The 22,275-nt window shown below is 40.6% G+C and overlaps 1 protein-coding gene and 3 long non-coding RNA genes across 17 annotated transcripts; 2 read left to right on the top strand and 2 right to left on the bottom strand.

Annotated features, from left to right (window-relative positions):
• Positions 1 to 10,833, top strand: LOC110981862 (uncharacterized). Of its 12 annotated transcripts, XM_087139384.1 has the most exons (10): positions 3 to 185; positions 1,451 to 1,604; positions 2,200 to 2,315; positions 2,733 to 3,257; positions 5,291 to 5,475; positions 6,168 to 6,262; positions 7,098 to 7,191; positions 8,284 to 8,456; positions 9,443 to 9,521; positions 10,394 to 10,833. In XM_087139384.1, the coding sequence occupies exons 7-10, from the start codon at positions 7,135 to 7,137 to the stop codon at positions 10,478 to 10,480; spliced, it is 396 nt and encodes a 131-aa protein (XP_086995510.1). In that variant the 5' UTR covers positions 3 to 185; positions 1,451 to 1,604; positions 2,200 to 2,315; positions 2,733 to 3,257; positions 5,291 to 5,475; positions 6,168 to 6,262; positions 7,098 to 7,134; the 3' UTR covers positions 10,481 to 10,833. The 12 variants fall into 12 exon arrangements, 9 of the variants coding, with proteins under 9 accessions (XP_086995516.1, XP_086995512.1, XP_086995510.1 ...); XR_015426033.1 differs by lacking the exon at positions 8,284 to 8,456; XM_087139385.1 differs by lacking the exon at positions 6,168 to 6,262 and having other exon boundaries at positions 1,457 to 1,604.
• Positions 9,460 to 12,401, bottom strand: LOC110981863 (uncharacterized). Of its 2 annotated transcripts, XR_015426035.1 has the most exons (3): positions 12,383 to 12,401; positions 11,755 to 11,927; positions 9,460 to 10,620 (listed from the first exon to the last, which is right to left on the bottom strand). It is a non-coding gene; the product is annotated as an uncharacterized LOC110981863 (long non-coding RNA). The 2 variants fall into 2 exon arrangements; XR_002598514.2 differs by lacking the exon at positions 12,383 to 12,401 and having other exon boundaries at positions 11,755 to 12,125.
• Positions 12,402 to 12,698: 297 nt separating this feature from the next.
• On the top strand, positions 12,699 to 15,648 carry LOC110981825 (uncharacterized). The gene is made up of 3 exons (XR_002598506.2): positions 12,699 to 13,325; positions 13,736 to 13,897; positions 14,739 to 15,648. It is a non-coding gene; the product is annotated as an uncharacterized LOC110981825 (long non-coding RNA).
• Positions 14,503 to 22,275, bottom strand: LOC110981824 (uncharacterized). 2 transcript variants are annotated; one of them, XR_015425979.1, is made up of 5 exons: positions 22,063 to 22,275; positions 20,708 to 20,855; positions 16,843 to 16,942; positions 15,885 to 15,961; positions 14,503 to 14,950 (listed from the first exon to the last, which is right to left on the bottom strand). It is a non-coding gene; the product is annotated as an uncharacterized LOC110981824 (long non-coding RNA). The 2 variants fall into 2 exon arrangements; XR_002598504.2 differs by lacking the exon at positions 20,708 to 20,855.

The raw sequence follows: 22,275 nt of genomic DNA, 5'->3' as shown, positions 1-22,275 counted from the left end.
AGGGCGCTGTTTGTTCGCGCGACGTGCAGACATGAGCGGATGTCGTTGGATGTGCATGTTGAGGCCAGGTGACTACTTGATTTCAAGTTTTATAGTTTCGAGAAACACGTGCCTAAAATTGAGAATTGATGCAGATTGCTGGAGAATGTAACAGTGTCTTCAACCAGTGTGGAGATATTCTGCAGGTAAAGTAAACGGTTTGCACAATAGCGAGGGCAAAGTCGCGGACCCGACATGACTAGCCTCATTGATATCAATGGCCGAGTTCGGGCGGCTTGTTCCCGTATGTTCACAAACAGTTCGATTTGTTGTTCGTGGGTCGGCCGCTTGGACGCCGGGAACAAACAACTGGTTACCGCTGGTAGTTAGTGACAAGCAACATTCAACGTGGCGGCGTCCATGTAGGCTACGTTATTTGAGAGTTAATACTTGGATGGGCTGAATTTTTTTCTATATAAACAGGAATGTTCATTTCTGTGTTACGGAAAATAATTAATGTTAATTTTGCAAAACTTTCCATTTTCTATGGCTTTGAAAGCCATCTCTCTACTTTTGCAGCTGTTCAAAAATCAGAATCTCATGAGTTTTTCCGTGTTTTCCTGTAAAACCCTGAGGAGGAGGTGATGTGTGATCCTGTTCCGAGAACAGTGTTCTTGAGTAATATTCCTGCCGTTCGAGCGTGAGAACAAGAAACCTGTGTCAAGAAAACAGGCCGCCCTAACTCAACCAATGTGGCCTACACGCTGCGCTCCCACTACTAGCCACATGCCCATAACATGCATGTAGGTCTAGACCTACCAAATTTTTGTTGACTTTTTCAAGTGCTTCGAAATGACAGCATTTTCACAATTGGAATTGCTTGATGTATGCCATACATTCGTGCACATTGACGTTGACAGCTCAAATCATCATAACGTCAAACATCAGGCCTAAACTGCCTGTGCGTGGGTAAACAGGAACTAGCCGTCCCCCTTAACTCCTGGTGTTGTATTTGTATAATGTGAGGTCATGGTTTAGGGGTCACAAACTTGACGCCATGATGACTCGAGTTGTCAATGTCAATATACACGAACGTATGAAGTTCAAAAGTTAGCTGCAAATTTCTCGAAAAGTAGAGGTAAGATTACGTAGTGAAGGATTGATTTAGAAGCGGAGAGGGTATGGCGTACATCGAGCAACTCCAATTGTGAAAATGCTTTCTTTTCGAAGCGCTTGAAAAAGTCAACAAAAATTCGTTATATGGGCATGTGGCTGTAGGGGAGCGCAGCGTACCGTAGGCAACATCTATGGGGCTTTGACACGACCACCTTGTGTGGCGCTGGCACGAACACTTGCTACCACTCTATCCTACCTTAGCCACACATCTATATGGGTGTCGGTCACCTTATCCCTAACCACTTCGCCCCATTTCCACATCGCCCCATTGATTATCTTTCATTCTGTTCTTCAGTGACAGAGACATAGGCCTAGATGCAACAACTTGAACACGTGAAAACATCGACAGGAGTAGCAAAATACCCCGCTACGCAAAAATAACCCCTAAAAATCCATGGCTACATAGTTGAGTGGAGGTTGTTCAACCTGTAGGTTATCCTTGCGTCAAGGTATGTGTTGTGTATAGCATTGAAGTCATTTTTTGAGAATGAAGCACTCACTTGCATGCAACTCACTAGGGGAAGACTAAAATTTTTTTAAGTCCAATGTGGCTCCTGGGGAGTGGCTAAATGGATACAGGGATATGAAGTGGGCCTTGTGGATGGAAGCTTGACTCCGTTTCCATGGCTACGGGGTGGGCAAGGTGAGTGGCTGGGTATTCTGTAATTGTGCCCATCGACGTTTAAGTACACAAATAACAATTGGAGAATCCAAATTTCAAAGGCCGAAACAATGATTCCAATTTCCCTACTGCTGGACCCCAATTTTTTGGTGAGACCCTAAAAATTTTTTTGGCAAGTTAGAAAAAAAAAGTTTTGTGTTTACTTGTCGCCGTGGTGAAAATGTGAGCAAAGCGCTGGTTCCCGCTGCACTGCACCTGTGTAAGAGAATGCATGAGTGTGGCAACCAGTCTATTCATCCCATGGGGATGGTGTACATGACTTCACACATTGAAAAAACATTGATGTTGCAAGATTTCTTCAAGTTAAACCACAGAACCTTGTATCTTTATAGTGTGTTTATTTTCTGTGAGTTTAATTTCAGGTTGTTTTGCTCGTTCTTGAAGTGAGCATGTTTCCACAAAGTTTCCTGCAGCGGTGTGCGAAGGTTTATTCGTGCCCGGGCACCTGTCTGTTGATGCATCGACAATTACCAGAACAGTGTGTATTGCTTTGAAATAAACTTAAAGAGGATGAGAAACAAATTCAATGCTAATCCAACCAATTCACCATGGACAGCGTAGTCGACATTAATTGAGTGAATGCCGTAGAGTTTTTATGTACATGTGCAACTCCATGCCGTATGTGGAACTCCTCTCTTGACCAATTTTTTGAAGAGGCTTGTGCTTGTAACACACTCGAGTACGGACGGGGCCAAGTTGAAATCGGAAAAAAGTGCGGATAGGGAGATGAGGCGATGTAGGTATTGGGCGAAGTGGTTAGGGGCAACGTGGAAATGGGGCGAATTGACTGTAAAGCGGCAACAACCATCACTCGACTGTGACATGTTGGTCATGTCATGTTCATATTTCATTATTTGTATTGCCTATCTATCATTTCTGTTGTACATGTATGCAGGATTGGTCCGAGTAACTGGAACTCTACAAATTGGTGGCTGGTCAACTGGTACGCGTGCCAACTTGTGCGCTGACGTGGTGTACTCCCAGGATTTGTGAGACACTCTCTGTGTGCCTCACAGATGCAACTTTTCATTGCTTTGTAACGTTATGATATTCTGAATGTGCCTGTTTACTCTGTCTAATACTGCACTGTTTCAATTAAATCTTCCCCTGAAAGCGTCCATACCACAAAAAATATCTTGTCAATGCGTACATGTACATGTAGCAGTGATGGTTTTTTGGACCGTCTTTGTGCAAGTTTTGGCATGATATTGCCTCGCCTCTACAAACAATCAGCACATTTAGACAGTTTTAGACAGAGTAAGCACTTTCAGAATCCCATAACATTATAAAACAATGAAAAGTTGCATCTGTGAGGCACACGAAGAAGGCCTCAAAAATTCAGGGAGTAGACGTGGTGCACCAATGGACCTACCCATGATTGTACCCCAAATTGTGTTGTCACATCAGTATGATAATTATGGTAAGTGTGAGGATGTGTGCCGTTGTGTTGCCGTAGCCCTCAATAATGTGTTGGATTTTTCCCCCGACTTGACACCCATCGGTCTTGTTCTGGTAGAATGTGTGCTGTTGTGTGTATCAATGCTTTTTAATGGTTTAACCACTTGCTGCCGGGTGGTTTGAAAAATGCAGTGCACATAATTGGGACTTTTCCGAGATTTTTAGTTTTCAAAATTCTTCAAAAATTCATCATTTCAATTAATGGACGTTTACACCCACATGAATTACTGTCTGGTGGCCACTCTAGACAGACAAAATCTATTGCTGCCTGAGTATTTCAGCCAGGCCTGCAGCCTTGTAAAAAGAGCCCGAATTGTGCGGCGTTATATAGCTTTCTTTTGTTGACGAACCTGGCACAGTGCGCTGCTGACCTATTTTCAATAGTGGCCAGATTAGTGTGCAGCCGGGCTGTGTGGCTCAGTACCGCAGCGGTGGAGCGCTTTTGTCCTCGGTGGTAATCCGCTCGCTCTAAATGCCCCAAACCGTGGTATACTGTTTCAAAACAAGGCTGGATTATCTCTGCTATTGAGAGTGAAAGAATGTTGGTAATGCCCAGCAGCCTGGTCTTTTGTTCCGAGTACAGTCTTTTGTTACAAGGCCCAGTTCCCTTTGTCCCACTTCTGTTACCGGGCTCCGTGTATAAAGTCTACGTGCTTGAAAACGGGTCCCTCCGGCAGCAAGTGGTTAACATTAACTTACCAATGACAAGGCACCACACAAAATAAGTGGCTTAGTCTTGTACTTGATTAAATTTTGATTAAATTTGGTTGATGCTGTTTGTTGAATACGGATTATTTTTTGAAATTTGTGCATGTAGTTCTGAAGGGAGATTTTCTTTATGCATCAGACAATTTAGTAAAAAAGCATCATTTTCCAGTCATTCGACTTCAGGGGTCAGACTAAAACTGAGAGCGTGCAGGGTTCTCCCCAGGACTTTCCAAAATGTTTTGGGCATTTGTTGTGGTTCACTAACAATTGCGAAGCCACGGCGTGGTGTTTGTGGACTCTACATGCTTGCTGGTGCATTCTAGAGCATTTCCTGAGCTTTTCAGTTGCTTTTTTTAACTGGCAAAATGAGACTGATTTAATGGACATTTTGCAAAATTTTGTTAAATGACCACTGCTTTTTCTTTTCCATATATCACTTCACATGTCAGACACAAACACATTGATATGAACACTTAACACATTGGCAAAACAATGATTCTGTTTCTTTTATGTAAAGGGGATACATGTCCATATAATAAAATTATATTGACATGAGAGTAAATTCTTGCATTTAATAACTATCTGAGGACAGTTGAAACAGATGGCGCTGACAAAAAGTTTGCTTTGTCTTGTAAATATGAAGTGAAACAAAACATTGACATCATAAAATAATACATATAAATAAATGTTTATGTGACATACATGTAAACTAAAATAAGAGGTAAGCAGGCAAAAAGCATGTTATACCTGACTTGTTCATAAGACATTACACTTGTGGTAAAATGTACATGTAGTTGAACTTCAGTGAAATAAAACACAATTTGACTTGAGATCATTCCACATGTGTCTTTACTTCAATGTTGGCTGTTTCAATTACTTAGGTTTCGACCGTTCCTCCCTGCCGCCCGCTGACGCGATTGGCTTAAAAAAGAACCAATTGAAAGTTTTACTGTACTTTTTCTGTCATGATTGCGTGCTCTGACCTGGCCCAGTCGTGGTGCATGTTGCACCTAGACTGGTTCCGCGATGGCCCCCGTCAACTAGTAGTATCTTAAAGTGAATAGGAGATGGGTAGTAGTGTTGAAGTGAAAACCGAAGCAATATGAAAGGGCTGCGTAGCACCGTGATCAGAATAGAGACAAAAATATAATATATAATCAGTTCTCTGAATTATGTAATTGCCAAGCTTTCAGTAACTGGGTACCTTCGGGCAAGCAGATTCAGTTCGCGTTGCGCAATTCCTCTTGGTTACATGATGTCACATGAGTAATATGGTTCCTGTCGCAGGTGCCTTCATCATATACTGCCACGTTGATGAAGGAATGGGGTCGATGCAGCAAGCACTGTGAATGGTGTAGCCTAGCATTGTGCTCCCCACACAAGAAGCGTCAGATTGCGCTTTGAGGCATCTTTAGCCTTGCATGTGGTAGGCAGTGCGCACGAACGGACTACGAATGGAACGGACTACGAGGGTAAGGATTTCATGGAACATCGGCCTGAGTGCATTATACATGGCCGTTGAATACTGTGCAATGTGTTGGGTTGACTATGTCGAGCATGTACACACGTGTGTATGTATGCGACACAAATTTTTTATAGTCCTACTGCTGTGCTTGGTCCAGCTGCATCGAGCTGGAGACGGACCTTCACCATGAAATCCTTAAGCCTACTTGCCGTGTAATTATTGTAATGGTAGGCCAACAAATATTGTGCGTATCGGGGATCAAAAAATGAGTATCTGGTATTTTTCTTGCTTATCAGCAATGATCAAGGAAAGAAAATATACGTATTGGGTCAATACGCAGATTTGTACTTGGGGAAAAACCCTGGCGTGCAAAGTTGCCGCACTAGTTGGTCGGCGTATAAGTTGGGCGGCGTGCAAGTTGACTTTACCACGTACGAGTTGGTGTATGAGTTGACATGTGTACTTCCAAAATGGGCCGTAAACTGTAATGTGCCCACCTTAGGATTCAGTGGGATGACTGTTTCCCGAGTGGCACAACGTCCGATGTACAACACCAGGTGGTCACAGCTGCCAAACATTGCATTGCCAAGGAAACAGATGTTGCTATACGAGTGCACATTCTTCAGGCTCAATTTTGAATGGTCCATTCGGCTGGTCATCAGGACGTTTGACATTCTCCCTGTTTTTTTTGGCATACAGTCCGAATAGTGTAAGAAAAAGATGACATCTTTAAATCAAGCTGAGCAATCTAGAGTTTCTGATTTGAAGGGGAAATTTCTCTTTTCTTCTTGAATGTAAGTAATCTTTAATGCCATCATAGGAATGTCCAATTCCTACTGAATTCTACAGTGGGTGCATTAGCCAGTTTAAGGACTGTTTTGGAAGTGAATTCTGAGGATATCGAGTCCTAGTTACTTGCATTATTGTAGCTCCATAATGTTGCTTCGAATAGTGAGCCACATGATACAATTCACTTTATGTGTTGAGAGTCCCCATTGCTAAGGGCCCCCGAAAATGAGATTTTTTCCATGCTTAAAAGTCAACACGGCATATATTGGCAATTATTTTTTGCACCTATGGCTCTCTGGTTATGTTGAAATTTCAAAGCAAAGTTAGAGCAATGTTGCCCCATAACTTCCTTGATGGCAGCGATGTTGTGCTGAGGGTGAAGCATAGCACACTCAAAAAAGTCTTACCAACAACTGTTGCGTGTCATTGTCACATTTATTGATTGGATCTTTACAAAGCATAAAGCGTGCACATAGAAAGGACATGCTACAGTCAAAGCTCACTGCAGGATCCATCATCAAATTTTTCCGTCTTGTCCAAGATACCTTCACTTACATGTTACAGACAGATGGTCAGTGGGTGACCGCTGCCAGAACAGAAAATCTGGCACTACCTAGGCTGCCAGGTTAGACCTAAACTCTGGTCAGCTAGACAAATTCTAGCTAAAGCAGCGTTGTTCTGGTCAAAACCATTCTCTATTAAAGTTGTCTGGCGGTCTACACTAGTGTAAAACCACCAAGATAGGCAAACACGGTTCCTCTGAGTGAGATGGTCATCTGAAGACAGTCATTCTTGCTAATCCAGGTATCCAGTTGATGTTTTGTGTGTTCATCTTTGCAGGTAAACTGTGTGGTAGACACTGACATCCTCCATTGCCATGGAGACAACTGTGCTTGCAGAGGTTACCAACCGAATTCCAAGTCAGAAAGTAAAGGTACATGTATATGTAATATCAGTTTCTGTTGGTGTACCTTTCTGAAAACAACACCCATTAAGTTCAAGCATGATTTTTCTTGTTATGTGGGTGGAAAGATTCTTTCAATATCCCTCTCATAAATCAATGTGACACCTGAAAGAGGGTTCTTGGCCAAAATGACTTCAGAAAGGTTTCACACTTTTACTGAGTTTCTGATCTACGCCAAGTATTTTAGTGGGCCCCCATGTTAATAACTCGTCCATTTTCTTCTGCAGCTGACTTCAGGACATGCACACAGTGTATATTAAAATGACCAAAACCCTCCAAACATTTTTCTTTAAATTTGAAGAAAAATTCCCTTGCAAATAGCAGGCAAAAATAAGGTTTGTGGCCATCAACAGTCCAGCAAATGTTAGTATTATCCAACCTCCGTATGCTAAAAAGAAGTAAAAGAACGATGTGATAAAGGTACAGATGTTGAAATGCAACTTTCAAGGTAATCATTTCAACTTATAATTATTCAAGTGACATGCAGTCTTTTATCCCGAAGCAACCCCGGTGGGACATTTCTCTGATTTTCCCCAGTACCTTCCAAGTGTCTTGGTAGAGCTGCATGTGTTCTCGTGCCAGTGTTTAATCATTGTGTGCTGCATTATCAATAATCTTTATGTATGACATATTTCCCTGAGACTTCAGAGTTGTGGGAATTCCTTCAACTTTCCCTTTCCCTGTATGGAAAGATGTGTGTTAGAATTCACCCTCCTGTGGTGATGGAAAATGTTTAATCCCCCTATTTCATAACACTGGACATTGTAAAAGGGACAAGATTTGATATACAGGGTGTATCAACAAAAAGTATACAGTCAAAAAATTAACTGCAAAATAAAAATGTGAACATTTTTCGAGATTCTTTTCTCCTACATGGGTGGATTAGAGTATCCTGCCTGAGTGACTCGGAGCTATTTTCCTAAATCACTCAAAAAATGGCTTGCACAAACACTTGCTTTGTTTAGAGTTGGATCAAAAGTCCATGTATGAAGTGTGCTTTCAGAAATATAATTTACTTCACCCATTTAGTCCTCCACGTAACCACCATTTCGTTCCACACAGATTCATGCCCTTCTCAGTATGTTGGAGACAGCACGCCTGATTATTGCTCTGTTTTGCCTAAGAGCATTGATCTCAGCAGTGATCCTTCCTTCAAGGTCATCCAGGTGCACTGGTGGAGAAACAAATACCTTGGACTTCAAATGTCCCCACAGGAAAAAGTCCAATGGCGTCAGGTCGGTTGACCTCGGTGGCCATTCCACAGGCCGATGCAATGCAATCACACGGTTATCAAACAGTTCTGTCAGGCCCGCTCTGTAACCGTTCTCCTCCTGTGTGGTAGAGCACCATCCTGTGCCCACCAAGCTCTTTGAAACAATCCATTTCTTTGGCGACGATAACGAGGTATTTGATCAATGACTGGAATGATATTGGCATTGATCATTTGTAAGTACATGTCACCATTCATGTTGTTGCGAAAGGAGAATGGACCAATAATGTTTCCGTTCCCAATCAAACCTACCCAAACTGTCAGCTTATGTCTGTCATCACTGCGTTGATAGTCAAAATCAAGTGGTCGCTGGCCACGGGGACGATATTCTCTGATGTTGTGAGTACTCGCAGAAGCGTTTAAGGCAAATCCTGTCTTGTCTCCAATAATCAAATCTTCATGGAAGCGTGCTTGTTGGCCAAGGAGCCACTGGAAAAACTGTAACTGTCGCTGATGATCATGTGGAAGAAGCTGGTGTTGTTTAACCATTTGGTAGGGGTGGAAGCGTAAATCCAAGTGACTTATTCTATTGAGTGTAGCAGAGGGTAACCCAAGTCCATTACGAAGACAGCACAGCAGTGTTGTAGGTCAAGGCCAAAACCTCCGAGGCCAAGACTGAGGCCGAGCCCTCTGAGGCCACAGCTACCAAAGCCTAGGCCCAGCTATTGGTATACATCCCAACAACAAATTAAATCGACCACTCAAAACCAAGCAAGATTTTATTTTGCAGTTAATTTTCTGACTTTTTTGATACACCCTGTATAAATGAGCTCAGACTTGTCCTAGCTAGTCGACTAGGCTTTTCTAACCTAAATACACGTGAAGACCTTTGAATTACTTGTTGTGTCTGACCCACTAAATTTGTACAAGGTGAAGCTTCTCAACCACACACACTTCATTTGTTTCTAATTTTGGAATTGTTTCATATTTCGTCTTTTTTTTAATACGCAGCAATGAAAAGGTGACACTTTCTTCACGTCACACAAACACCAGTGGAAGTTTTATTGGCTATCAGAGGTCACATGACAAGGTAAAACATTATGTTCTTAAATTGTGCTAGCTGCCTAGAGTCTGAATCTTCAAACATGTGTTACTGCACTACTCTTTAGGGTTCAAAAACTTGCCTGAAACACAGAGTTGTGACATCATTTCAGACTTGTAATCACAGTTATTCCTGCTTTATCATCGTGGATGTAAATTGAGAGCAGTTTTTGGCAAGTGGAGCACTTTCTCAAAGGATTTGCAGTTCCTGCATTTAAAAAGTAATTGGCAAACTCACAAAGGAAGAACTTGTAGACTAACTATTTAATTCTGAACTAAAGCTGGCAAACTTCCCCTTTCCAAGTAATTAGATAGGGCTCAAAACCTCTTTCATTTCAGTTTCAGAAAAAAATGATTTCAACAAATACAAAAAATGACCTTGCTGCTTTAGGAAATCTATTTCGTCCAACAAAAGCTATAAAAGCACTAAGAGAAATGTTGAAATGCAGTGTCTTATGTGAAATTTCAAAAGTGACAAATTCATGGAGACTTAAAATGATATGTTGATCGGAAGCAGTTTGATGAGAAATGGAAGATTTAGGGCCCGGTCTCATTACAAGGAGCTGCAACACTTTGAGTGCAATACTCTTTCAAACAAAACATACTGGTTTTTATCCGTATAACATATCAAATTTTAATGAAGAAAGTGTATGCTTTGGGAATAGCTAGGACCTCAGCCTGTACATTTAGAGTTCATACTGGAGGTCCATTTTCAATTTCTTCATTGAGATTATGAAACTGCAGTGTCCTGACATAGGTTTTCCTTAGAACCATTCACTTCAAATAGCTTAATATAGTAGCTTTCACTTGGAGATTGCAGTTGGATACGTTCAACATTTCCTCATTTGTTCCCTGTGGTAGCATGCTCAGTTGGTCGGGCCAAGTCACCGATGTCTGGTTGTTACAAGACTGAACCCAAGATGTCCCCAGCAACCTTGGAGTCCTTAAACGTTAGTTGGTTGAACCTGTGACGCAAGATGTCTAAGTCGGCTCAAACATTAGTTGGTCCCTCCTTCAGCTTCAGCATCACAGACTTTAAGGCTAGAGCAAGGCTCCAAATCTTGACTGCAACTTTCTTCTGCTGTTGGCTATTGAAAAATGTTCAATTATGAATTCCAAGTTCAGAAACTGTTTGTTAAATTGAATTTAAAGAAAAGGCGACATGTCTCTTCAAAAGTGATGGTCTTTGAAATCAGAGGCTTTTTCCGATAACGTTTTCAAACTGTTGTAGTTTTGTGATGAACAAATTTCACAGTGCTGGCATTCAGCCAGAGAGTTTGCAATAAAACAGGTAAAGTGAATGAATTTGATACCAAGTCTCTTCATTTCGTTGTGATGTGGTCATTCAGGTAAAAGTTCCATCTATGGACGTCACTAATTTTCACCAATTTTAAGCTTGTTAGCCATCTGAAAGCGATAACATGTCTTAAAAATCTTTTCCAACAGTGACACTGTTGAAGCATTTACTTTGAAAATGAAATTTTTCAGACTAGTAACAGGGTTTTGAACAGGGTGTCAATATCATGTTATGTCCACATATGGGATTCTACGCCATTTATTTTGATATAAATTGAGCTTTGACAGAATTTAATTTTAAGGCTAATTAAATAGCTACCAACAGTTTTTGAATTTTAGGTGGAAAATGTATTCCTGGGGAAGTTTAACTTACCAAGGCTTTAAGGGGAATGTTATCAAAAAGCATGAACTGTGCATGACGTGTACGTTCAGGATGCAAATGATGTAATCTACCAAAAAAGCGTTTGCATCAAGTCTACGATAAGGAATTCCTCTATACTTGGACCGAAAACTTTAGGAAGAATTTGTTCAACGCGAGTAGAATGATTTGCCATACACCTTAACCATAACAGTCCTGAATCTTCCAATTTAAATATGATTTTGCACACACCCTAGGGACTTAGGGTTAATTTTTCCAGGGAATGTGCCGGATAAGAAGCTAAAATGCCCGAAGTTTCTATCTTGGCATCTGCGCATCTAGCATCTTTCTTAGCATCAAGTCTACGATTAGGAATTCCTCCATACTTGGACCGAAAACTTCAGGAAGAATTTGTTCAACGCGAGTCGAATGATTTGCCATACACCTTAACTATAACAGTCCTGAATTCTCCAATTTTAATATCATTTTGCACACACCCTAGGGAGTTAGGGTTAATTTTTCCAGGGAATGTGCCGTATAAGAAGCTGAAATGCCCGAAGTTTCTTACCTTTTATGCAGTGGGGCTGCTTGATGAAACCTGGCGACAGCCACGAAGGGATGAAAAATAAGAAGAAATAGCAAGAGTGGCAGATTAAGGGTCGATGACGAGGTGGAAATGCCCGTGATGTAGGAAGTAACCAGAGCCATTGATCGTCCGATGCCTCTCGGCTGAAGACATGACTATAAATGACAAGAATTAATATGGACAAGCGATGACATAAAGCAAACCACGTGTGCACAAATAGCCAATAAGAATAGAAGAGGGAGGTGTGGCGCGGTGAGAAAGGAATTTGGGAGAACAGAACAGAGACCGAGACTGCGTGGGAAATACGACTTAGAGTTAGAGGCGAACACAAGGCGTTTAAAATCTGGGCCCTAATTGCGTACACGTTGAAAGAACGGTACTTTGGCTGAGAAAGAGACCAATTCTTTTGTTGGATTCTTTTGTTCAGTCTCCCCTGAACAATGAAAAAGATTGGAGGCTTACGGAGGATTAGACGCCGCTATCTTTCGTTACGCTTGAGTGAACAACAATAGGGAGAATTGAAGCAGAAAATCGCAAAAAACTCGCCTTTAAAAGCATTTCAGGCAACAAAATGATACTTTTTGCAGAGGAAATCGCATAACAAATCTACCTGTAGTTTTAAAATTCCAAAATTTGGCTGGATAAAAAAGTTGACTCTTCAAGATTGGCTGATTCTACGCTAAAACTTTCTCCCACTCGCCGTTGGTGGCGCTATAGCATTCAAAGTCCACAATAGTTCGAGGGCCGTCAAGCTACGTGTACATACAAATGTGGTGCTGAGAAAACAAATTTGCAGTTTCAATTTTTTAAACTATCTATGAAAGTTTCAAATAGATCTTCTCTTTTTAAATATATTGTTACCATTTTTTTATATCTTCATTTTTACATTTTGCCTCAAAAATCAAACTAAACATTTCTTGGGAGCTCCAAAGTGCTTTTCGACAATGTCCATCCCCTTGCCACCCGGCTTCAATCTCTCTTTAAAAAATCCTAAACAACCTATCCTTGCCAATTTTCCGTATACAAAATCTTTTAGAATCCATCAATTACATTAGCTAAGGTTGCACTGGAATATTATTTGTTCCTTGCCTCACGAAGAAAGACTTTTTGCCTATTTTATTAAAGCACACGGCATTTTATGCAACGCGATACTGGTTCCCGCCTGTGCAAGCCAAATGTCGCACAAAAACGGGCAACCAGCTTTTTGGACCGTTGAGAAAATCCGATTTTGCCCACCGATATGGCCATTTCTGTACACAGCTCATTGTGCACACCCGCATACAGCACAGCGAGCCACAAAATTAACCATTGTGGCGTTTCCACCGGACATGCGCATTGTGCACAACCATATGACAGGCTCTGTGCTACAGAAGCAGCCATATCGGTGTTTCCCGCGTGGCTTGCGCATATGATTGTGGACATTCACGGTACCGTGGACTTTCGATCTTAAAGCGCCGCCATCGGCAGGTGGGAGACAGTTTTAGCGAGGAATCAACAAGTCCTGAAAAACCAACTTTTTTATTCGGGCGAATTTTGGAATTTGGAAACTACAGGTAGATTTGTTATGCAATTTCCTCTGCAAAAAGTATCATTTTGTTACCTGAAATGCTTTTAGAGGCGAGTTTTACGAGATTTTCTGCTTCAATTCTCTCCATTGTTGTTCACTCAAGCGTAACGAAAGATAGCGGCGTCTAATCCTCCGTAAGCCTCGAATCTTTTTATTGTTAAGGGGAGACTGAACAAAAGAATCCAACAAAAGAATTGGTCTCTTTCTCAGCCAAACTACAGTTCTTTTAACGTGTGTGCCAATGGGGGCCCAGCTTTTAAACGCCTTGTATGTTCCCTGAAAATACCGTTCTCGCCACACCTCCCTCTTCTATTCTTATTGGCTCCCTGCCCACACGTGGTTAGCTTTTATATGTAATCTCTTATCCATATTAATTCTTGTCATCTGGGTCTTCAGCTATTGCACTATCAGACGTTCAGGATACCATCTACATCACGGGCATTTCCACCTTCTCGTCAACCCTGAACCTGCCATGTTTGATGCCCTGTATTCTAATTCTTTAATCATCCATGGTTATAGCGTCAGGTTTCATCAAGCAGCCCCTCTCTGCTTAAGAAGGTAAGAAAGTTTGGCATTTTGAGCATCATAAACGACCCATGAGTACGGCGATTCATTCGACTAAATGTATAGTGTGGCACAGTTTGGGCCTTCAGTTCGCGGTCTTAACGTGAAAGAATTCCTAATGCAAGCCTTGGTTTAAATGCTTAGTTAGCAGATTACAATTACATTGTGACTGTGCACATATCACGTTTGCTTCAATTTTCGTACCATTTCCTTTAAATCCATAAGCTTTGTTAATCACCATTTCCCAAAGAACACGTTTTCCAATAAAAATACACGTAGTTCGTAGCGGAGTTTCATACAAGGACATCACCTGACATCTTTTGCAAAAACCCTACAGACTGGTCTGAAGTATTTTCCAAGTAATGCTTTGACATTTTTCCCCACAAAGTTTGACTTTTTAGGGCATTTATCGCTTTCTGATGGCCAACTTGAAATATACCACTTTTAGGGAAATATGAATCTGTATATAGGACCCTAACCGTTTATAGCTATTTCATTAGCTTCCACAGTAAATTCTGTTAAGGTTCATTATTTTTATCTAAAAATAAATTACCATAAAAGACACACAACAAAATGAAGAGACTTGATATCAAATAAAATCCACTTTCCCTGTTTTATTGAAAAATATATGGCCAAATGCCAGCCTTTTGAAATTACAAACCTACAACAGTTTGAAAATGTTACCAGAACAATATTTGTGTCTCTGATTTCAAAGACCACTATTATTACAGAGAAAGATGGCCTTTTCTCTTGTAAACTTATGCAACAAGCGTTTCAGAATAAGTATTTGCTGAACTTGAAATTTATAAGATATGACTTGTCCAAATATTCTTAGCCAACAGCTGAAGAAAGTTGCAGTCAAGATTTGGAGCCTTGCTCTAGCCTTGAAGTCTGTGATGCTGAAGCTGCGAGAGGGACCAGCTAATGTATGGAGCCGACTTGGACATCTTGCGTTACAGGGTCAACCAACTAACATCTAAGGAATGTAAGGCTGCTGGGGACATCTTGCATTCAGTCTTGTAACAACCAGACATGACTTGGTCCGACCTGCAAGTGACAGAAGGAGCAAATGAGGAAATATATGTATTAACTTTAAACATAAATACTTCGTTATTCAATTGCCATCTCCAAGTGAAAGCTACTACAAGCCGAGATTTGCGGTCAATGGTTCTCCAGAAACCTCAACCTGGACTCCTCAATTTTAAAGTCAAATTTAGGAAAATTGGAAGCATTTCAGAAGGTGTGACTTCAGCCATTTTACAGCTCAAACTAACTTTCCAGCCATTCCTGAAGCACACGACTTCCTGGTTAATAAAATATTATGAACTGCTATGCAACTATACAACATATGTTTCGGAAAGCCCACTACACTCAAAGTATGGTAACTTTTTGTTAAATGAGGCCTCAAATCTCAATTTCTCAATCAACAGCCTTCCTGATAAAAAATATCATTTGGTAAGAGTCCCTTGTGATATGTTATCAACTTCCAAACAAAACCTGAATTTCAAATGTTTCTTTACAGTACTGTAATCTTTATTGGACAGAATTTTTCCCCAAACTGCCAGATCACTTTTTATATTTGTTGAAATGAAATTCATATATATATTTGTACGAAATTGAAATAGAAAAATATTTAGCCACATCCTTTTTTTGGAAAAGGGAATTTTTCCAGATGAGCTTTGAAATAAATAATTAAGTTTCCAAGTTTTTTCCTTGTGAGTTTGATTACTTCTTAAATGCAGAATCTGCTAAGCAAAAGGATACCATTTGTGAAACACTGAACTCAATTTGCATTCACAACAATAAAAGCAGAAATTTTTCCGGTTACAAATGCGATATTATGTTGTCACAATGCCATGTTTTCAGGCAAATTTCTGCACACTGGAGTAACCTTAACGAGTGCAGTACAGTGCTTAAAGCCTTAAAAAAGATAAATTTTGACTTCAGGCAGCAAACACAATTTGAAGAGCATCATATTTACCTTGTCGTGATTTCCGATAGCCAATCAAACTTCCACAGGTGTTTCTGCGACGTGAAGAAAGTATCAACTCTTAATCGCTGCAGGTAAAAAAAGATGAAAAATGACCCAATTCCAAAATTGGAAAAAAAGTGAAGAGTGTAGTTGAGGAATTTCACCTTGCACAAATTTAGTGGATGAGAAACCTAGTTTCATGTTTTGGGTTCAAAAGGTTAAACAATTCGTAGGTCCTCACAAGGTTGTAAAAGCCTTGGCAATGAGCATGGATAAGTCTGAGGCTGCTTATTTGCACGTGAAATCTTGTACCTCTTACAATATTAAATGTTATAAGAAAGGGGGATTCAACTTTCACAGTCACGAGGGGAGAGAAAACTTAACGGACATCTTCCTAGACCAGGGAGGGGCAAACTTGAAGAAATACCCAAACCAGGGGAGGGGCATAAAGACTGAACTTCACTTGAATAATTATCAGTTGAAATGATTACCCTGTATTTAGGTGCATTTCAACATCTGCACTTTAATTACAATTTGATCATATTTCTTTTCAGTATATGAAGGTTTGGAAACACTTATGCCAAAAAAGGTGTTGGCCACAAACCTCTTTCCGGCCACTCTAAATTTACAAGTGAATTTTTCTTCAAATTTAAAAAGAAATTTTTTGTCGTTTATGGTCATTTTGATAAATGCAAGCCCTAAAATCTGCCACAAAAGAAAACTGAGGAGTTCTTTAACAAGGGGGCCCAGTAAAAGATCCTGGTGTACATGTACATGGGAAACCAAGTAAAAGTATGAAACCTTGGAGACGTCATTTTGGCTAAGAACGCTCCTTCTGGAGCAATAACTTATATGGATTTATGAGATGGACATTGAAAGAATCTTCTCGCGTAACAAGAAAAAAAAATGCTTAAAAATTATGGGTGTTATTTTTGGACAAAATTCCGCTGCTGAAAACTGATATTACCTTGACGTAGGGAACACTTTCGTTTCCTGACATGGAAATTGGTTGGTAACCTCTGCAAGCACAGCTGTCTCCAGGAGGATGTGTCTACCACACGCTTTACCTGCAAAAACGCACACACAAAACATCAACTGGATACCTGGATTAGCAAGAGTGATTGTCTTCAGTTGACCGTCTCACTCTGAGGAACCATGTTCACCTACATGTATATCTTGTTGGTTTTTACACTAGACCGACGGACAACTTAGAGAATGGTTTTGAACAGAACCCTGCTGCTATAATTATAATTCGGCAAGCCAGCCAGAGTTTAGGTCTAACCTGGCAGCCTAGGTAGTGCCAGATTTTCTGTTCTGGCAGCAATCACCCACTGACCATCTGTCTTTGGACAAGAAGGAAGAATTTGATGATGGGTCCTGCAGTCAGCTTTGGCTGTTGCATGTCCTTTCTGTGGGTAGGCTTTATGCTTGTTGAGACCCAATTAATAAATGCAGCAATGTCACAGAACAGTTGTAGGTAAGACCTTTGTGCACGCGCTATTCATATATCCTCAGCACAACATGGCTGCCATCAAGAAGTTTTTGGGCACATTGCCCCAAACTTCAACTTCAAGACAACTAGAGAGCTAAAGGTACAAAACATTTCAAAGGGGCTAGTAACATTGTCAATATATGCCATGTTGACATTTTAAGTTTGGAAAAAATTCTCATTTTCATTTTTGGGGGCTAACAGCAATGGGGACTGTCCACATATACAGCACATGATATCATATGGCTCACTGTACAGAAGCATTCCATGATATGGGCAAACATTATAGGGCAATAATAGAGTAACTTCATGTACTGGTAGATTTCTATGAATCACATCTTTTCATCAAACAATCAATATTCAGATTCATAAATCACGACATTATGTATATGCTACAAAATTCCCATTACATTTCTATTTTCGACTGATTTTCCAATTTTTCCAATGGAAAAATGAATACTTTCAACATGTGTACAAAACCACAGAAATAATTTTCGGACAAACTTGAGGATGTGTATGTGCGTTGAAGGAATGTTGCTTTACAACAATATATCAACTTTATTTGAATTTGGATTATGTTTATGCATTTTCTGAGATTTTTTTAAGTGTGCCACGTAGGGAACACTCAGCTGGATTTGAGCCCAGTTTCCAGACGCCGACATTTTTGGATTTCAGACGATATTTCATGAGACTGGAATTGTTCACAGAGTTTCAACACCACATATCACGAGGGCTATAGTACGAGTATTTAACCAAATGACGTTTGAGTTTTTCAACGAAAAGATTTGGCAAATGCTGCGAGGAAAGTCAAGGGAAAGTTGAAGTGGGCCAACGTTAGAGGACTCTACTATATTTCCTTCCGCAGTCTACCAGAAACAGTGCACATCCAATTACATGAATGGCACATGCAGTCTTGCATGTCTTGAGACCCCTGCCCGAAGCAACATCTTTAGTAGATGTTTACGGTTTAGCCAATCTTGCTGTAGCAGTTGGAACTGTTGGCAGCCAAACAGACTGTGGTCCCCTTTTAGTCCAGCTAATTTACCAGAAATACTACACTGTACATGTAGCTTGACCCGGAAAAAATTGCAACAGAAATGATTTCAACTGTTATGGGTTCTACAGACACCAAAGTTTAACAAATTGAAAGTCCTCCAAAATCCAAGTGTGGGAAAGCCTTCAAATTTGCATAATTATATTAATTACCGCTAGTTCTCACCATTAGCTGAGAATGGAAAAACATGCATACTTGTAGCATTAAAACAATGTGGGCTAGCTTGCCCAAACTAGTGTCTTTAGATATCAATGTTTTCATGGTCAAGGAGTTCAATGAACTATGGAATAACCTTTTAAAAGAAAATTTACGTAACACTGTTCAATGGCCGCCATTACCCAAACATTGAAATATTGATATAAAGTTGTCACATGTGACTCAAATTAAGTCAAATTTGTGTCTATACCCATGTTTTCATGGTCAAGGAATCCAATGATCATAGGATTATGGCATTGTTGATAATTGGAGTAGGAGCGCCCAAAAAAATTGTTCTATGCCTACATGTACATTGAAGGAGGGCTCCATACTGAAATGAGTTTCTTGGGATGCTCGGCCATCTGATGGCAGGGGGAAAAAGGGGGCGTTGTTTAGGGCTGAGTCAATTCGAATAATTCACTATTCGAATATTTGATTTTCAATTTGATCGAATATCTGAATATTTGGTCGCACTGACCGGCAGATTGTTGATGAACAAACTATTATACCAAATCAGTTGTTACAATAACACACAGTTGTACATTATGATCAGTATAATAGCTTCTCACATCTAGGAGTATCTCCATCCATGATTTAGCAAGATTTAAGAGATAAACAAGACTTCCTGCCTTGTTGAAAATTTCTATTCCTTTTAAATTCTTTAGTGAATAAATTACTTTTTAAACCATTGCAAAATTTCTGACACTTTTCATTTGAATCTGATTGAAATTGTTCTCATTTAAAACAAAAGAAAATTTTCCCTTCCTAAAAGACTTCATTTTCATTAATTTTGCATTCTAATATTCAAATTCGGAATAATAATATTCAAATATTTGACAATCGATCGAATATTTGGTTATTCGGCACAGCCCTAGAGTTGTTTGAAAGTATTATCTTCGCTTCATCTTAAGGCTGTTCAAGAGATGCTTTCGTATTTTGCAGCAGCGGGTCACAATTGGTATGCCAAATCTGCATACATATACATGCAAATGCCGCTAAACCTTCCAGAGAAACACCCAGATATCCACAAGTGCTTCCTGGAAGTGTTTCATGTTGTCCGTTGCAGTGATCGCTGTTGGGCAGGACTGTCTACTGACTTAGAACTTGTACTTATGAGGAGTCTCAAAACAAATGGTGGTCTAACTAGAGGTCGCAGGTTTATAGAAGTGCAGAGACTTGTGTGGCTCTTGTAAATGCCTGCATGTACAGATATCAGTCAATGTATGCATGAACTTCATAATGTGTGAACTTAATATCTGGGTTAACTCAGATTCAAGTGAACAACACAAAGACTGCTCCAAATCCAGAATCAAGAGAGACATAGAAGACACATACAAAGTCTTGAGCACTCTGAGCAATCTAAATCCCTTTGGCCCTGATCATTCTCTTTACGGCCTTGTGAGTGGTTTCATTGCCAGTGAGTCACTCAATGTTGATAATGCTAAGCTTGTTGGCCAAAGGATTCTAGATTCCACAATTGGTAAAACCATTACATACATTTCCTTCCTAAGAAAGAAACAAGCTGTTACTCTTGTATCAAAAGGTGCGATCACTGTTGACAATCATGAGAAGGTACAAGTGGACCCACAACTCCTTTTCCAGAGACTAAGCCTACTAGCCACCAATGGTATACAGGATGATCCTGCCTCATACTTCAAGTACGACTTATGTACCCATCCGCCTGTGCTATTTGACAACTCATCACTTCCTTGTGTAGCAGATGACCAGCACTGGCAGACGCATTCTGGAAGGTGGTTAAGAATGAAAATGAGATTCTTCCTGATCCTGTAAACTACCTGTATGTTCTTGATGGAGCAGCACTGCTACTGTACGTCTGCCATCTAAAGCCAAGCATTTAGCCATCTAAAGGGAGACACATTTGACTCAGTTTTTAAGCGGTATGTGAAGTATGTCACCCATAGATATGGAAGGGCAACAGTTATCTTCAACGGTTATGATCATGGTCCAAACACCAAGGATGTCACACATCTGAGACGTGGCCAAGGACCTGGACCTACTGTGAACTTGAAGTTTCTTGGGGACTACCTTGAAAGGGCTGGTTGCACCATTGTACATACAAGAGGAGATGCTGACCTTGTAATCGTCCAAGATGCCATTGCAGCATCCCATTCCACAGACACCGTGGTTGTTGGGGATGACACTGACCTGATAGTGCTACTTCTTCACCATGCAGATACTAAAGGCAGAGCCTTATTCTTCAGACCTGAGCCAAAGCAGAAATCTAAAAAAAAAAAAATCGCATTTGGAACGTCTGGAAGTCAAAGGAGGAGCTTGGCCCTGCTGTGTGCTCAAGGCAGCTTTTTGTTCATACACTTTGGGGTGTGACACAACATCAAGGCTCTATGGCATTGGAAAGCAAGTACATGTAGGGCTGTCCAAGATGAAATGGCAAAAGTGGCTGATACTTTCATGGTGGAAAGCGCCAAGAAAGAGGACATCATACAAACTGGTGAAATGGCCCCTGTATTCCTTTACAGCAGAGATCAAATCGCAGGTCTTAATGAACTCAAATTAAAAAACTTCAGTGGAAAGGCTTCACAGAGCTCGAAACATGTTTAGGCTCGCAATTTGCCACCTACAGAGGCATCTGCCAAGTTCCACAATATGTGATTTTACTACCAAAGGGGGAAAAACGATGAATTACATTCTTTTTTAAGACTATTTCTTCAGCCAATTGAACCACGGTACCATAATAAATCTGATTGACTTTAAACTTGCCACAATGTTAAAACATTATCCAAGAACGGTCCTACATGCAGAAGAAATTTGGCATGATAAAAATATCATTTGTCGAATTGTTACTGCCAGTACTAGCAAAAGCAATTCAAAACAATGCAGGCGAAGCTTTTCAAGATCTGGCAGCGGTACCACCAGGTTGGGGAGCTGCCGACGTCCCAGCTTCTTTCTACCTGCAAGCACCTGAATGGTCCCGCACTGTAGGCCAACCAAACCAAACAGCCCTTGAGGGCAACCACTTTCAAACCAGATGGCCCTTTTGAGGGCCACCACATTTTCCAAAAAGAGATATGCTTTACCTGCAAAGAATGAAACAATTATTTTCATTTTTTTAAAGTTTAAAGTATTTAAAATTTGTTTGAAATATATTTTTAACAATTTTCTCATAATAGAAATCACTCAAGTCCTAAGGTAAAGGGGTATGAGTTAACTTGGGTACGAGTTAACTTGGGCACGACTTGACCCAGCTACGAGTTGACCCGGGTACGAGTTAACCAGGGTACGAGATGACTTGGGTACGACATGACTCGGGTACGAGATGACCCAAAATCCCCTAGGGCATGCAGGGCCTAGAACTGAGCCTATGTTAAACTTGGGACCCAAGTTGGGTGTCTATACTATAGAACCCAGTTGAAATCAAATTCTGTTGCAATTTTTTCCAGGTCCAGCTGCAGTATGACTGGACTACTTACACAATGAACATTCCTTGCTGAGAGCTGGTTGTTGTAGAGTGCAGCTGAGTGGAAAAAGCGTAGCTTATTTCTGTCTTGTCGGTGTCTTTCTTGCACTGCAATGGAATGGCCCTGCGGTAGCACTGTGGTAGCAAAGTCCCTGACTACATGTCAGGCAGGCGACAAGTGACATAACCGTTAAGCAAGAGAAGGCATAATGTAGAATGCGCAGAG

This window comes from Acanthaster planci, linkage group LG07 (assembly GCF_054643075.1).
Source record: "Acanthaster planci isolate LZ-2023a linkage group LG07, COTS_SCS, whole genome shotgun sequence".
In the NCBI taxonomy this organism is placed as follows: domain Eukaryota; kingdom Metazoa; phylum Echinodermata; class Asteroidea; order Valvatida; family Acanthasteridae; genus Acanthaster; species Acanthaster planci.
The sequence above is the reverse complement of the archived record's forward strand: the minus strand, read 5'-3'. Positions and strand labels throughout refer to the sequence as shown.

Coding starts and splice junctions, on each gene's coding strand:
- LOC110981862 (XM_087139386.1), top strand. CDS start 7,135: ATGGAGACAACTGTGCTTGCAGAGGTTACCAACCGAATTCCAAGTCAG. Junction 7,192..8,283: donor TTCCAAGTCAGAAAGTAAAG/GTACATGTATAT, acceptor CGTTCCACACAG/ATTCATGCCCTTCTCAGTAT. Junction 9,522..10,393: donor ATCAGAGGTCACATGACAAG/GTAAAACATTAT, acceptor TCCCTGTGGTAG/CATGCTCAGTTGGTCGGGCC.